The sequence below is a fragment of the Corythoichthys intestinalis genome, chromosome 6 (genome assembly GCF_030265065.1).
Source record: "Corythoichthys intestinalis isolate RoL2023-P3 chromosome 6, ASM3026506v1, whole genome shotgun sequence".
Classification (NCBI taxonomy): Eukaryota; Metazoa; Chordata; class Actinopteri; order Syngnathiformes; family Syngnathidae; genus Corythoichthys; species Corythoichthys intestinalis.
Genome location: NC_080400.1, coordinates 35,167,153 through 35,185,453, shown reverse-complemented (window position 1 = coordinate 35,185,453; position 18,301 = coordinate 35,167,153). Strand labels below are relative to the sequence as shown.

The following is an 18,301-nucleotide window of genomic DNA, read 5'->3' as shown; positions in this document are numbered from 1 at the left end:
GCCCAAATCAAGAGGAGCTATGCAGAAACGCACGCATGCAGCGATCTAACGACGGATTTCTTTTGAAAAAGTACAAAAGCTGTACCGCATACAAACAGGAAGGATTGTCTCAGGAGTGATTTGTTCTAAGATTCAAGCTAATTATTATATTTGTCGTACCATGCATACATTTTGAAACATTGTGAAAAAAAATGGGGGAAATTAGCCACTACTGAATTGGCATCATAGTTCACAATATTTGCGTAAAATAAATGCTAACTGCACGTTTTTTTTGTGCTTTTAACCAAGAATCAAGACTGTTTTATGTCCATATCTATAAGGAATTCAGAGATTTAGGCGTTTATTTACAAGAATTTTCAGAGGAAAAGCTCTGTTTACATAAGGCAGTCGCTAGCAATATTCACTAACTGACTAGCATTGTACTCTGACATATTTACTTAAAAGAACTGCTAAGTGCACGTTTTTGTTGTTGTTGTTGCGTTTATCCAAGAGTCGAGACTGTTTTACATCCATATCTATAAAGTATTTGGGGATTTAAGCATTTATTCACAAGAATTTTCACTGGAAAAGCTCTGTTTACCTAAGGCAGTTGCTAGCAACATTCACTAACAGACTAGCATTGTACTCCGACATATTTACTTAAAATAACTGCTAAGTGCACGTTTTTTTTTTTTTTTTTTTTTTGCTTTTAAACAAGAATCGAGACTGTTTTACGTCCATATTTATAAAGAATTCAGGGATTTAAGCATTTATTCACAAGAATTTTCAATGAAAAAAGCTGTCTGTGATTCCACTTGGTCAGCTTTGCGGCCTCACCAGCAATGCAGGCCCCTATTTATCGGCCCCGCGCCCCGTCAATACATTATGAAGTCTATGATCAAGTATTATAAGAGTAAGGAAATTAGGCTTGATGTGCCATACTATCAGGTAAAGCTCCTCACCATAACTTCAATATAAATGGAGTTGGATTATAAGACCAATTGTTGAAGAATTTTGTTTCTCAGTCTTCAAGTCCTTAAGGCGGTTTTCTATCGGGCTGCTTTGCCATGAAGCTCAGCTCAAAAGACCTGCTATTATGGTTGTCCTTCTGGAATTACCTCCCATATTCATTTAGCACTACAACAGTGACCATTTGATTTTGCAAGAAAACTTGATGTTTATTGCTCACCTTGGCAAGATAAGCATCTCATCCAAAAGTGTCTATCTAAAACTGCAATTTAAACGTTCTAATTTAACGATACTATAAGAAGCATCAAATATAGCTTTCAGAATTTTCGGATCTGCTTTAGACCCTGTAGTCACCTCAATAAGGGTAGAATTACATATGAGCTGTTATTATTTTTGTAAGCCGATTGTTTTGTTAAAATGTAATATTATGTCTACAATTAAAGTGGGGGACAAATTGATGACGCGCTAGAGATAGACCGATTATTGGCCGAGCCGATTATCGGTGCCGATATTTGGAAATTTGACATTTATCGGTATCTGCCTGTTTTTTGCTTTTTTTTTTTTTTTTTTTTTTTTTTTTTAGCAAAAAGGTCAGTGTTTGCATTATTAAAATTTTTCACCATTTTTTTATATATAAATAAATATCAGTTCCAAAAATCAGTCATGTGCCCCTCTGACTACTAATAATCGGTATCGGTATCAGTCCTGAAAAACCCATATTGGGTGATCTCTACATACAGCTGTTAAAACTCCAACTAAGGGTGTTATTGTTTGTTATATTTGGGAAGCAGTTCAAGTCTGTCAGATTAGACAAAAAAACCCCAAAAACGACATCACTCACTTTTGAGTTCTTTCCCCCGCTGCGTGCCGACTGCAGTGAGTAGGTCCTCTGGACAACCTGCTCGGGCGTGGAGGGGGACTTGTCTGAGGAGTGGTCCGAGCCCTTCTCCACCATGTTGTCACCCTCCTGGCTCTGTGGTGTGGGTGAGCGTGAGCGTTTGCGCAGGACTGGTGAGCAAGCAGGAGTGCTCTTGTTTGAGTTACTGGCAGTGCTAGAAAAAAAGACAAAGGATGAAAAAAATATTGAAAACTGAATCGTGATTAGTTTGTAATTCTATTTGTAAATGCAAATAATGACCACAGTGTGCTCTATCACTTAAACATGAACAAATGTCAGTCATACATCTAATTGAATTACAAAAATAAATACAAATAAACAAGGTATGATAATAATGCTATAAATAATGTGTCACTGTCTTGCTTTTTATTCTCCACAAATCTGATGCCTTCATCAAAACTGAAAACCATTGTACAAATTGTGGTCTATTATTGTTGTGTTGTTAAAATCTAACAATAGTAACAAAATTCTCTCTGCTGGCAACAGATGTGGTGGAATGAAAACAAGTTCAATGCTTCCATCCTTGTGTGACAATTATTGAGTTATCCACATCTCTGCGGTTCCTTCCTATGTCGAGCTTTGCGGTTTGCATTCAGCAGTTAAAGAACAATAGGATATCAGCTCCATGTGTAACATAGCTAATAAAGGATAAACTATTACTGGCAATCAGCTCTACTAACAACCATAACATCACAAGAGTAGGAAAAAAAACGATTTGGCAAACAAAATTCATACAGCATTGCATACAACATATTTATGTTGGAGATCACCACTGCCCCACTTGGAAAAGCAACGAATGAACTATGAAATTAATGAACTAAATTTATTATTTTTGTAAAGCTAATAATAGCTCCAATTTGTTCAGGAGTACCAAATGAAGTATCCAATGAGCATGTAGACATGCTTACAATGACTGCAGCAAACAATAGACTTAACAAGTGATGAGCGTGGTCGTGAGCTCGCCAGTTCAGGTAACTCCTCAAAGCATTATGCAAGAAGCCATTATCCGACTACCAGCCTTGGTCCGCTGCGAGTAGCCATGCATTATCCATATACAGTAATGTTTGGTGTATCACAGGGAGCACTGAGGGCATCTTCTGTGGCTGATATTAAAAGGTAAGGACATTATGGAGGCTTTACATCAAGACAAATCAAGTGGAACTAATGCAGGCCTGCTGGTTCTTAGCAACTTCATTTGATTATCAACCACTCTGCCGTTTAGCGGATCATGATGTTGTTTAGTGATTATTTTAGTTGATTAGTACATTCTGACCTGATTTGAAGCTAAAAAGGTGATGAAGTGAATTGATGTATTAATTATAATGTTTTTGGTACAGTTCAACAACAATACAATTTCTTATATTTAAATGCCAGAAAAAGTTTATATTGGTGTTCATTATTGATCTCATAAAATTCTGTTCACATCTGCAGAACCTGGGATCATTTCTGCTTGAAGTTGCATTTATTTTTAACCACCCTAGAATTTTCATAATAAAAAAAACATATGGCTTGGCCTGTTTTCTAAAATCTAACCACACTTAAAGTGCCTGTGACACGAAAAAGCATGTTTATTTCATAATACACCCTGTATTTTATGCCCCTGAATGATATGGGCCGCTTGGATGTGTGTGGAAGCGATCACTATTTTTATTTAGTTTTTTGAATCCCGCGCCATGAAAATGAGTGACTTCCGGCTTCGGTCTTGCATTGAGGAGGAGGGCGCTGTGACGTGTACGGTAGAAGACGTCCTCTTCACGCTACAGTGTACTGTTGTGTGTGAGGACGAAGGATTCAGCTGATTTTGCGGATTAATACGTTTATTTTTCGCTTCACGCCAGCCAAACGGCTGCAGAAAAATCATTCTGTATGAGGGAGAGGCGTATGCGCCTTTTTGGAGTTTCAAAAGGTTCCCATTCACCGTGGATATTTACTGTGGGACCATTGGACTTACGAGGAAGTGAGTAAACATCTTGTTTTGTATTATGTCAAATACGAATACAGCGATTACAAAGTAAACACTACAAACTTCCTTTAAATGAAGGACTACTTACGTTTGATCATTGATAGGCATGTAAAAAGCTCTCCTAATGCTCATTAGCAGCAGCACGTTAGCTGCACAACAACTCCAGCCACCCTCCTCCGGGGAACGAACTATAAATTGCTCTCCGCCGGGCGGTTTGCCGATCCGCGAAGACAATCGACAACCGGGTCGTCATGTCAAATAATCCAGGATAGTTATGTGTGATTTTACGCTTTGAAGACTTTGAAACATCACTCGGTTCGGGTTAGCATGTCGGCTAGCTGTCACGCCTTCTGGTTTGTTTACATTCTCCGAAGCCGGGGAAGGGAAATGACATATGTCCAATTTAGGTGTCATAAAATATCGTTCGGGAGGTGCGACAGTAAAGGTGAAGTCGACAGTTTTGACCATTATGGAGTAATTTTGCCATGTCGTCCTGAATAAATGCATTTTTATTATTTCATATTCCATTCAGCACAAGACTGTTATTTGTCATGACCATGCTATTTATTTAGCAATTGGGGAAAATACTTGGATAAAAAGAATATCCTGTAAAAATATTGAAGAGACAGAAACAATGACATTTTGCCGCTCTCTTCGTCGCGTTTTCCTCATTGTGAATAGTTCCCCCTCGACAGGCTGACTGGTCCTTCTCAAGCCATTTATATAGCTATTGGGGAAAAATACTTAGATAAAAAGAATATCCTGTAAAAATATTGGAGTAGAGAGACTGAAACAATGACATTTTGCGGCTTTCTTCGTCGCGTTTTCCTCGTTCTGAACAATTCCCCCTCAATGGGCTGAATAGTAAAATCGATTAGCCCAGTCTACCGCTGACGTCATCCACCTGTTGGGGACGCTAAAGCCCTATAATGGTAGGCGTGGCTAACCGGGAGATTAAAAGACTAATTTCTCATCATCTGTGCTTTGCTAAATTGTTGTATATAGTCGAATCGTCTCAAAATATGATTCTAATTCACATAATGATGCCATTTAAGACTTTTTTTCTCGTGTCGTATGCTCTTTAAGTCTCATGACACGTTCATCTGTGTTGGCCTACTTAATTTCATGTCAGAAATCCATATGGTATCGAGAGAGAGGTTTCTAATCAGATCCAATATTGGCATTGGTACTGTTATGATCAAATCCAACACTGGCCAATAGTGTTGTTAAAGTTGCATTCATCCATTGGCCTCATAAGTGTGGTCGTCACCCCTGGAGGGGACAGTATGGACAAATGGCTTAACAATGAAAATAGCCATACCTCTTGGAGCAGTGCCCGCAACGACACAGTTGACAAATCTCAACTTGGAGTGAAAATCACTATAGCAACAGAGGTTTAAATATTCATTGTGACTAAAAATACTCTTCTGGTCTGCTGCCTGGGCAGGAAATACAGCAGGAAAAAAAAAAAAAAAAGAAGACAGTGACAAGTTAGTCTCTGCTTTCAAAACAATTCCAAATTTTGCGAGATCTGTGCCCAAACATCTTGAGATATCTCAGAAAGTAATATAAAACATACATTAAGTGTAAGTTTCCACAACTTTTGGTGCACCTGCGCAATAGCCAGCCATCCAACATTTTTCTAATCACAGGTTCGAAGATCTTTATAGGACTATGCAGCATAATTGGAGACAAAATAGGAAATCACACTAGTCAATATGTAGACCACTGTACATATTCGTCACAAGTATCTTTGCAACCATATTGACTACAGAAGAATATTGAGTCAACCATTATCTAATCTGGGCGATATAGCATTCATTTTAATTCACGGTATGAATTACAGATGGTGGCACGGTGGCAGAGTGGTTAGCAGGTCCGCCCTTTTCAATCCCGGGCTCAGGCCTTCTCCTCCCACATCTTGAAAACATGTGTGGTAGGCTGATTGAACACTCTAAATCAGTGGTGTCCAAACTATTCCACTTAGGGCCGCAGTGGGTGCTGGATTTCATTCCTACAAAACAAGATGACATCTTTTCACCAATCTGGTGTCTCACAAGTGTAGTCAGGTGCTGCTTGTTTTTGCACAAACTTCATTGGTTAAACTGTCTGTTGTCGATTGGTGGGAACGAAAACCAGGACCCACAGCGGCCCTTGCGGACAGGTTTGGACACCCATGCTCTAAAATGTCCGTAGAATGGATGCATGTTTCATTGTGCCCTGCGATTGGCTGGCAACTGATGTACCCTGCCCACTGCCCGGAGTTAGCTGGGATAGGCTCCAGCACTCCTGCGACCCTTGTGAGGAAAATGAATGAATGAATGAATTACAGTCTATAAGGTGCACCTGACTATAAACTACACCCACAAAATTTCACATGAAAACCATTTGCATGTAGATGCACTGGCCTATAAATTGGTATACAGATCATATTATGGAAGATTTATATTTTCTGATCCCTCACCACTTCACACCCTCAGTCCATCGCAGATTTTTTTCAATTAAAAAAAAAAATACAAATACAGTATTTTGTTTAAAAATGCTAAGATATAAGCCTATCAACATGTACAAATCATTGTTTTCTTTTATATGTATCTCATTTCTATCACAATTATTACATTTGTAGTGCTTAAAAATATTTATTGAAATACATACGAGGGTTTTTTTCGGTTTGTTATTAGTTTTTTTTTTTTTTTTAAATTTGAGGAAAAAAAAAAATCTTATGTATCTCTTTCCAATGCTGTTAAATCTGAATAAATACATTGAACTTGAAAAAAATATACATTTTTTTCATGTGAATAAGCTCCACCTCTACTTCACCGATTTTTAATTTTCAGAGGAGGGGGATGGTCCCCATTAACCACCAAAATTGAGAGATCACTGTAATAAAAAAAAACCCAATACAATATTAACAACAATAAACAAAAGATCGGGAAACTAAAAATTCAGTACTTCATACCGTAAACAAACAATTCATATAGCTTTTTTTCACAAAAAAACAAAAAAAAAATCTCCTCACTATGATATGGGATATTTACACCAAAATATATGAACCGGTAACACTTTATTTGACAGCAGCGTCACTAGACTGTTACAAGGCCGTGATAATTATGACATGATACTGTCCTGAGCATTAATGAATGCTTATAACAGATGTCATTTAGTGTCATCCAGCAAATTACTTCACTTTTGAATGGATGTAAAATATGCAGACTGGACATAGAGTTTGTGACAAAATCTGGCGGATGACACTTAATGACATTTGTCATAAGCATTCATTCATGCCCATGACAGTGTCATGTCATAATTATGACGGTCTTATGACAGTCTTATGACATCGCTGTCAAATAAAGCGTTACCTATTAACCCAAATAAATTAACAAATAAGCTGCACTAGACTATAAGTCGCAGGATTCAAAACGAGGGAAAAAAGTAGCGGCTTAATGTCTGAAAATTACGGGTAATACCTTTACTGATTAATTAGTTATTCTTGTACATATACACTTGCAGTGTAACTGTTTCAGGATATTTATTCATCTCTAGACAATACCAACGTATATTACCGGTAATTGCTAATTTGCTGTCCATAGTTGTTTACTCTTTTTGGCACAGTTGCAGCCACAAAGTTGTACTGTACAACCATATCCAAGCACTTATTCTGGTGTTTCGTGACATCATTACAAGATAGGTACTGTAAATGGGTGGTTCACATTGGTTTCTCAGTAATTCCTCCTTATTGTCCTTCTGTGAATATTGGTCAGATGGGTCTCTAAGTTTCTGTCGTATAGGCGAAGATTAGAGAGTATGCATGCGCAAAATACTTGTCCCTTAGCAGACTTGTTTCTTTTCCTAATTTATCCGTCCCTTGCCTGTTTTTTGAAAGACTTTCCATACTTGCCACTCACTTGCCAGGGCCAATGTAATGTGCGGAAAGATCTGCAATATTAAAGTACAGTGTTTTTCTCAGCAATGTTGCTGCACCCAAACGAAGTTCCAGAACAGCTAAGAAAGCGGGATGTACCTGGACACACTATTCAATATCCACTATTTCTTTAAATTTGTGCAGGCTAAAAAAATGGCGCTGACAGCTCTGCAATCAGATGATTTGCCACAATTATCCAGTAGGGTTGAAAACCATCTATTGCACATACATTGTATCTTACTTGCTGTATTTTATACAATGCACTCCTACTGCTCTCTGTTAATAATTGAGGGTGTCTACCAGAGGTCTGAACTCAATTCATCTGCATGCCACATACTGCACACACAGACAGCAGAGTGACTTTCTGGTGTCAATCACAGTGGCATGTCACATACATCCCAAATAGTTCCAAAAAAGCAAAAGGAAAACAACAATGCTACTTTGTTACAGTCGTTTTTTAAAATAAGCTCTAAAGCTCTTAAATCCAACTGGCTCAAGAGATCCAAACGTTCTGTTTCACAATATCCCCAGAGTTCTGGGCCTTTCTAAGGGGGCCCTTGCTTGTTTTCGTGGTTTTGCTGACCCATGGAAAAAAAACATCTGGCAAAAGGCCCTTCCTCCCGTCTTGTGGCTTTGAAAGGACATGTGGCACGCCATGGTTAGCATCACTAAGTGTGCATGCACACACAAAAAAATACAGATCTGAATATGAGCATGCGTGGGCTTATGGCAGTGTGTGCTAGACAATGCATTATCAAACAAACCCTAAAGCTGATAAAGCACGGTTTTATATTTAAATCCTACAAACGGCATGAACCCAAGCCAATTTGAATTAACAGACTGCAAATTACATAACTACAGCAGCCATCTACAACCTATCCACTCCGAAAGCATGTTGATACAGTAAAATGCAGTTCTCCATACCGCTGGTGAAAGACTCGATCCCTCAACACGTCGCCGTAACAGCCCTCAAGGCAGCGGCAGCCCTCGTTGGCCACGCTCACACACTCAAACACAACCATGTCCTCGTAGACGAACCCCAGCAACGAGCTGTTCACCCAACGAATCATCCCACTACGGTTGGTGTGCTCCTCTTTACCCCCTTTTGTCTTTCTGAGAGAAAGACAGGAGGTTAGTGTAGAGGGGGAAAAGATGGACGACACAAGCAGGGAGATTTTCCTTAGGAGGCTTAGAGCCACTGATCTTACCCCGGCCAGCTCTGATCTCCTAATAACCAGCTTACATTGCCCTTAACGCTGGCTGCCAAAGCAAAGACGCTGGGGGTCTGAGGGGCATGCTGCCCTTCATCTTAAATAGCACATGTTGATTTAGCTTGTCAGGAGTCTAATGGGGCGTATGTGGAGGCAGGTTAGTCACAGCACTAACCTGGTCGTAGCCATGTAGAAAGCCGCTTGATTATCCCTTTTCAAGCGGCTTCATTCATGCAGTGGCAATGAGGCACGAGAAGAGAAGGAGGAGGGGAGAGGATAAAAAGAGGGATGCTGGAGAGGTGGGAGGATGGGTGCCAAATCATGCCAGCACAAATGGATGAAAAATCGAACAGGAAGAAGACACAGCGGCAGCGTGAGATAAAAAGGAAAGCTGCACTGGAGGTCGTGTTGTCCCGTTTTATCCTTTCCTCTCCTCTTCTTTGTCTAATTAAGGCTGATAGGCTCCATCAGGCAAGCTGCTGTGTTTCATCCTCATTTTTTCTCTTCTTCGCTCTTCCTCCCCTCGGATCATCTGCTTGATTGCAGCATTCGTGAATACCCGAGCGAGACTCTTCTCTCGCGATTTCTGCTGTTCGTCATATATGGAAGGAGAATGACAGTCTCTCTCTCTTTCGCTTGTTGCATTCCACCTCTTCCTGTGGCTGCTGCTACAGCGAGCCTGCTGCAAGCTCAATTATTCATGTGCTTCATGAATGGAGGGGTTGACATCACCGGCATTCAGGTTACTTTACATTCTGCGCTCCCTCTACATCTCACAAGAGGTCACTTCCTGCTTTGAGGTGACACCCATGTAGGCCAGCTTCATTTTTCCAATTATAATGATGGATTTACAAGCGCCTCATGATAAAGATGAACAGCTATCTATCAGGGACTCCCTAAAATACAGCATGTGAAAACGTTAATACGCGGACCTATGTAAAACAATTTGTTAGCACAATTAAAAAAAAAATATGTTGAGGAAACCGATATCATGAGGATCTGCATTTATCAGATATTAGATTTAGAAATAATATAATACACAACATTACACAATGCATTTATTGAGAAATATTGCATTATACTTAGTTAAATGCCTCATGCTTAATGCAGTCAAGTAAATCAACACCCTGGCCATTATTCAACGGAAAATGTATAAATGTATAAAATGGTTCTCTATGAAGGTGCAAATCTTGTTACCGTATTTTTCGGACTACAAGTCGCACTTGAGTATAAGTCGCACGAGCCATAAAATGCCCAATGACGAGGAAAAAAACATATATAAGTCGCACTGGAGTTTAAGTCGCATTTTGGAGGGAAATTTACTTGATAAAATACAACACATAGAACAGATATGTCATCTTGAAAGGCAATTTAAGATAAAAATATGATAGAGAACAACATGTTGAATAAGTGTACAGTATGATAATGTTACATGATGCATGAACAACGAAATGCAAACATGGCGGGTATGTTAACGTAACATAGTTCATTCATTCATTCATTCATTTTCCATGATTAAGAGTTATTCAGATAACTATAGCATAAAGAACATGCTAACAAGTTTACCAAACCATCAGTGTCACTCCAAAACACCAAAATAACATGTAAAATGGTAAAATAATCTGTTCATAATTTCACACATAAGTCATCCCAAAGACATCCTGATTTAGTTTTTCCAAATTTTAATTTCAATTACACATATGAATATAGTTCAGTGTAATCCATTAAAAAGTGCAGATTAAATTTTCCTCTTCTTAAAAGCTTGCACAAATCCAGCAATTTTACTTCCACACGGCAAGTCATAACTATTCCTTCTGAGCACTTATCAAACGTGATTCCTTGAAAAACAAAATCAAAACGATACTTCAAAAAAGTTTGTTGATTTGAAGCCAACAAATAAAATCAATTAATGTCCCTTTGAAAAACTAAAACCTCTGGAGTTTTATCATACCTTCAGGCACTTTCACAACTGTAACATTCATTCATACGTCTTTCGAGCCGCTTAACAGCAAGGAGCGTCGCGGGGGTGCTGGAGCGTATTCCAAATAAATCTGGGTAGTAGGTGGGGAACACCCTGAATCGGTTACCAGCAATAAAAGAAAACACTATCCATCATCCACTGTTACAATCTGTTTCCATGTGAGATCGCTGAGTGATGAAGCATTGATAAATGTAACTTTGGTCACAAGTAATTGCCGCAGCAATGTAGTGTTCGAGACAATAACTTGAATCATGAGTAGCAGGAAAAAGGCCGATTTTTTTATCATTAAAACTACACGACTGTATCAATGGGTAAACTGATGTACATTACTAACTAACTAACTAACTAACATAAATAACTATTTCACTATTAAAAATGCAGCCATAACAAAGCACTGAGTAACAAGTACAATGCGAATGACACAAAAAGCCACTAAAATCCTCGCTTAACAAGACACGTGCATTTTAGGTAAGCTCCAAAAAGACGTGACCCCATGAAAATGGCAGCTTCAGTGGGAACGCTGAGCAGAGGAATGCTGCGGAAACAAAAAGGAGGAAGCTGGCCTTCCACTACATGCCCACATGAGCTTGCACATGCACACAGCAACTGACCTATTTGGGGCAACCACTGTTGGTGCACTACTTGAGTGATGGGGGAAGAGACAGATGGTCACAATTAAAACGCGCACACTAACCAGGTATGGTAAGATTGTATACGATAATAATGTAATATAATCGATCGAGACTAATATAATAATACTTTTTATTTAAATAATTTTGTAATATGATAACCTTGAGGTAGTCCCACTGGTCCAGTAAAACAATCAGAAAAAGTCTGATTTCTTTTTTTTTTGTAACTATCCAGAATACCTTGAAATTCATTCATTGATTTTCACACACATCAGATAGGTTTTGTTTTTTTATTCATGTAAAATTTGCCTTAACGACATTTTGAGAGCGTGTTTATGAACCGTGTGAAAGAAAAATTTCAGACTCTTTGTGGGAAAGCCAATTGAGTATCTATTTCATTCGTAAAATCAAACTTTTTTTTTTTTCTTACATGATATAGCTTTAATTAGCAAACAACAGCATTTTAGTGGATAGTGTGTGACATGATTGTTGTATGGATGGATGTTTGTTGGTTTAGTATTAGAATAATGCAAAAACACTAAACAGTGGTACTTCTACATACAAAGTTAATTCGTTCCGAGGACCTTGTTTGTAAGTAGAAATGGTCGTATGTTGAGCAGGGTTTTCTCATAAGAATACATTATAGTTCCATTAATTCGTTCCACAGCCCGAAAACCTACACTAAATCCTTAATAAATGCTGCTGGTAGTATTGCAAATAGCAATTACACAAAACAAATAAATTATGAAATAAAGAAGGATGTGTAGGAGGTGTAATAATGTAACGAATCTGGTTCTAATGTGGCGGCCCTGTTTTGGATGGTGTACTTGAACGCACCGCGTGGCTGACTTGACAGAATGAGCGAGGGAATTTTTACTTTCACCTTGTTCAGCTGCGGCGGACAGCAGGCTTATTGTGTTGCACAAGTTCTGAAATAAATGATTTAAAACCCGACGAAGCTGGCAATTTTTTGGCGATGTTACCACAATAATTATTGTCACCTTAACTTATAAAGACTGGTGAACGGAGGTCAGAGGAGGACCGTCGAGATCGTAGACATTCTACGGTCATGTTGTCGGGCCACTTCACGGATGCGCTCATATTTTTCTATCATTTCCATTTCAATGGTAAGCCTCATATTTTTCCTTTTTTTCACCAACAGGACTAACATTCTTGGAACCCATGTTGATGTCTCTCACTTGAAAATCCGCCGTGAACCGTCAAAACAAACAAACTGCGGTGCTGTCATAAATCGTCTTATTTAGAGCAAGTGGTCGGATGTAGAAGCAAATGCGAGTCAAATTTTACGTCGAACGTATGTCGAGGTACCGCTGTTCATGCACAAAGAAATTAAATTGTTTTTCCTTTTACTGAGTCATTTGCATCTAAACGTTAGCCGTCTGAGGCTCAAATTAAATTTAAACACACAAACAAACTGACTGAATTCCATTTTTTGGCTACTCTGATTGGTGTGTTTTAAGTGTTTCCTGCAAACTGTTACTGTCAGACAAAAACAGCATTTTCTGTTAAGAGACCAACCTTGGCAGAAATTGCGTTCTCTTGGTCGCTATTTAAATTTTGATTCTAATTCAAAGGTAATAAAGTTGTTGTAAAACAGGTAGGGGTTTTACAGTATATATAGGTGTTATTGATATGTGATTTGGACTAATAAAATGTAGACACTTATAGGGTAGAAAAACCATAAAGTGGTATCAGATTAAGGGGAGCGTGTGCTTTTTAGCAGGTTGTCTTGGCAAAACTAATGGGCTGACGCCTGGCTAACTGGGACATGTCTGACTGTGTCTTAGCCGTGCAGTTACCATGGCAGCCAGTCAAGCCATTCATGTTCTCAGTCACTTGAACTGTTCCCAACTGGATGGAAGTGTGACTTTGTGTGTGTGCGTTTGTGTGTGGTGAGAGGATACTGCTGCATTTACTTTCACACTTGACTAGCTGGCAACAAAAGTTTAAGCACACTTTGCTGTATGGACAAGTCAGTGGGTTCATGCCATCTAGGGAAAAATATATAGCGCGATGTTAAACCTATCATGAATCTTTTTCTTATTAACATGCATTTAAATAGTAACTTTTATTCCATCTTCACATTGATCACTTAAATCTGTCAATTTACTTTGTGGAGACATGCCTGTCATGTCACCTTGCACTGTGGTTGACAGATTTTGTTTACCTATAAAGAGCGAAAATAAATTAACCAAACTCATTTGAATTCTGGAGCAAAAGTAACTGGTGAGGTTATTTCAGGACTTCAAGAAGTCACAAAGGATAGAAAGTCGACAAGATTAAAGCCCAAAGGGACTCAGCTGCTGTTATCTGTAGAATATCTCTGCACAGAGACTGGAAGATGCCCGAGTAACACCACATCAGTTTTTTAAATTTTTTAACAAAAATGCTGTTTAAAAAAATTATAATTTTTACATCTGACAAGAGTGCTGTCCTAATATTGTTGTATGGTTAGCAGTATCATGAAAAATTTACTTTAAAAGTCATGTTTACGCAACATTGTAAACAAAAAAAAAATGTTGAACCCAATTTGAATGGATACATCTTCTTATAAACAGCAAAAGGCATTAACCATATTATTTTTCAGGTTATAAACATACTGCACATGATGTCCTGACCTAGTACTATATAAAGTGAAAAAAAAGAGTGCATCCAAATGATTTTTATTTTTTTTAGTTTATTTAAACAAAACCATCCCAATATCAATGCTATACACATCAAAAGGGCTAATGTAGCAGTGGTTTTAAACCAAACAAAATCTTTAAAAAAATATGTATTATTATTATTATATTATTTTTTTTGCATGTCAATGGTGTAGCACAGAATAAGTTTACAAACAAACTACTTTCAAAGGATCAAAATAGGATACTGGGGTGCACATATTTTTTTGCCCAGGTTCTCAGAGGAGGACCTGGAGATGTGACTTGGTCCTCATTGAGCTTGAGAGCCGACCCGCCTGATGCGATAAAATTATGACAAGCTTTACTTGGAGCCAATTACCTTTAATTAATTATATTAACAATTAACGCTTGATTAACATCAACTGGCACAACAAAATTGCCATTACTTTGAAGTGAAATGTAAAGAAATAAACATAAAAGCACTAATTCAAAATAAAGGGCATTCATATGCGGCTCCCACATTAACTCCAAGCCTTTGTAAAAGTGGGATGTCCTCCTCATAAGAGCTCATTGAACATGCATGTTTAGCTTTGTGAAATGCGAGCAAAAACACGTTTGTCAGTGCATGGCGCTGTTCTTCAATAACTTTATTCCGCCACTTGTCCATAGGGCGAGTGGGGTCCTGTCTGACATCGATAGTTTGCTTAATTGCCACATGCTCTGTTTTTTTTCGTGCTTTTCAAAGTTTGGATGGGTGAAATTCTTTGACCCTACATAGTTCTCATCAGCGACATTGGGATTCTCACGGCAAATGTTGCACCACATTTCCGTGCGAGCATCATTTGCTTCTAGCCATGGTACCTCCTGCAGCCACTTTTCAGCATAAATCCTTTTTTTCGTTTGCTCCGGTGACGTCTCTGTCGTCTGTCTATCTTTTGACGGGGGTGGGGGAACATGGAAATAATTACTCAGTGGGGCCTGCCTCTTTGACATTTTGAGAAGTGATTTTCTTGTGTCTGCCGCAAATACAGTGGTCAGCCATCGGTATGCAAAAGCGTATGGAAGTTTGTCATGTCCAGTATGCATGCGCGCATGCGGACCACTTATGTGCACCCCTGTATGTATATATATTAGAGCTGAAACGAATACTCGAGCAACTCGAGTAACTCGAGTTTAAAAACTGATCCGAGTAATTTTATTCAATTCGAGTAATCGTTTATTTTGACAGCTCTAAGCATCACGTTTTGCTCGGACTACTTTTAATGCGGGACAACGCGCTGATGTCACGTGCGTAGAGGAAGAAGCAAAAAAAAAAAAAAACTTAGTGCAGCCGACAACCGCTACAAACGACGCCGACGTTGCTAAATACTAGCCCGCACATGCTACGTTAGTTGCAGGTAGCGTCCAATGAGTCTCATAGAGATCACATGTATGTTGAACTAGATGCACATTGACAGACTAGGCCGCGTCTGGGCAGCGTTAGCAAACAGCTGCCATCTTAAAGCAGTAGAGCGCTAAGCCCTAATAAAGAGCGCTCAGCGCTAATATATAAGATTAACGTTACTGTCACTACTAGCTCACCTTACGTTAGCCCTGCGGAGGGCTAGGTTTAAATTAATTAAGACCACTTTCGATGCGTGGCTAACGTGTCTTACATACAGGCTTTAACATAACATAGCGTTGTGGAGTGATGAGGGTGTCAAATAAAAACTCAATAATGCTAACTATCAATTTTAGCTCAGTAGTCATTGCTGGATAAAACACCAAGTACAACTAGTCCCTAATGTGCTCCAATACAGCCTGTATCATACATTTATTTTGAACAGTGCAAAAACTCAAAATCCTATCAGGACTTACAGTTTAGACTAACTTAAAACTTAACTATAACTTAAAAATGGCTTGACACAAATAGAAATTCAACTGAAAAACGTGGGAAAAAATTCTAACTTTTAAGTGATGTGTGTTATCAAGCGTAAAGGCATTTTTAGGTGTGTTTATATATATATAAATATATATATATATATATATATATATATATATATATATACTTTTTAAAAATAAGTTTAAAGGTTTTTTGAGTGAAAGCAGTGAATTAGTCATTTTTTTTCATTCTAGTTACATCTGAGATGCAATTGTTGGCTGTTTTCAACAACATACATCAAAAATAAAGACATTGATTGACTGAAAATGATAAAATGTCTTGTTTTCTCATGTATATCTATAATTGCTCTTCACCTGAAAATATATTTGTTTTATCCGATTACTCGATTAATCGATAGAATTTTCAGTCGATTACTCGATTACTAAAATATTCGATAGCTGCAGCCCTACTATATATATATATATATATATATATATATATATATATATATATGTATATATATATATATATATATATATATATATATCAGAGGTTGCGCTAGACTTTTTCGTTGTCTGTCATTTTGACTGACAGTGTCATAAAAATCCGGTCATAATCTATTTTTACCAGTCACTTACATTTTTACAATGATAATAATGACATATTCTATAGTATTTAGTTTTCATTCATTTTTAATTAATATTCTGTCCGAATAAGCTTAATGTAGTGGAGAAAACTGGATTCTCGCTGATTCAGGTTGATTTTAGCTGTGTTCACGTCAGTGTGTTGGCCAAACACCACTTAAGGCCCACTCAAAGTAGAGGCAATCACGGCACTTGGACAGGTGGCTGGATTTCTTTTTCTTTAATGCAAATCCTCTTAAATCAACTTTAAACAGTCCATTCATCCCAACTGTCCATGTAGATGTGGAAATGGTTATATTCTTGAGTAGGTGTTTGTGGGTATATATATGTGTGTATCTGTGTGTGTGGTTTATCTGTACAAAAGACATGAAAAGAAACAATAAATAAATATACATTGCTTAAATTCAACTTAATTACATTTAAACATGTAGATGGAATATTCGAAGTTAAGCTTCAACTATTTTCTACGTTCCAGCTAAGCACTTCCGGTATCGGGCACTTATTGTGAAGGCGGATTCACTCTACTTCCGGTGCCCTATGCAGCAACTTGTCGCTATTTTAGAATCGCAGCATAGCAACACGCTAACGGACTACCACGCAAAACAATCGGACGAACTATCATAACAACAGCAAAAGGTAATCATAACAAATTGTCTACGTAAATATGAATGCTGCTTGTGATACTCAATTTGCATTTACGCACAGCAATGAACAAACACACAATTAGACGCACGCTCATGTCGTGCATCCACCCATGACTTTCTTACTATTGACATCCGCATTCTGGTACGGTGCATGCACAATCCAACTTTTCACCTATTTACGTCAGCCAAATGTGGGAATCAAATGATGCTGAAGGCATTGAACGAGCAACTGTGAACATCTTAAGCAAACAATCACATAACTTTGTAGCCTTTTCTACACTTAACAAGAGGCAAACAGACAGCGGAGTTCACCAATCAGCGACGGGCAGACGTGCCGCTAGCAAAGCGACAAGGGCAGGACGAGGGACTTGCACGCGGAAGTAAACATACGAGGAGAACGGAGTTTATTCAACATGGCTAGCGAGAGACAGACTTGTCAATGACTCGTTGTGTTTTAGCTTATTTAAAACTGAATTTACCGCGGATTGGAACATATTCTCGGCCCTCCCGTCCGCCATCCGTGTTGTTCTAGAGACGACTTTCGGCGCGCAAGAGTGACGTTGCTCGTGAAGAACACGTCACGCAAATAAACAAATCTGATTTGTCGATTGATTTTGTACCTTCTCGAGAGGCTGTGTCCCAGACTTTTCTCTCAGTGTTTGAAAAATACAGGGAGAACAGTCTGGCCGTGCAAGGCAAACACTCAGTTGCCTTAACATTTTTCCGAGTAAGGCCAACGACGTCATGCATCAAGAGAGACAATAGCTAATTAATATGCTCACTTGCCACCCTGTGGGTGTGAATTGCAACCTGTCAAAATGACGGATGGACTTCAGTTTTTTCCGTCACCGTTTTAAAAAACCGGTCAACGACGGAAAATATTCGGTTAACGCGACCCCTGATATATATATATATATATATATATATATATATATATATATATATATATATATATATA

General features: G+C 38.4%; 1 protein-coding gene across 11 annotated transcripts in view; it reads right to left on the bottom strand.

The window, feature by feature from the left end:
* The window catches only part of gramd1bb (GRAM domain containing 1Bb), a 190,648-nt gene that overhangs the window by 51,796 nt on the left and 120,551 nt on the right, over positions 1-18,301 (bottom strand). For 9 of the 11 annotated variants that reach the window (XM_057838124.1, XM_057838126.1, XM_057838128.1 and 6 more), the window contains one exon: positions 1,790-2,000. In XM_057838124.1, the coding sequence (XP_057694107.1) occupies positions 1,790-2,000 (211 nt within the window). Of the gene's footprint in view, positions 1-1,789; positions 2,001-8,655; positions 9,098-9,117; positions 11,192-18,301 lie in introns of those variants that run through there. The other 2 variants (XM_057838134.1, XM_057838131.1) reach the window with 2 other exon arrangements.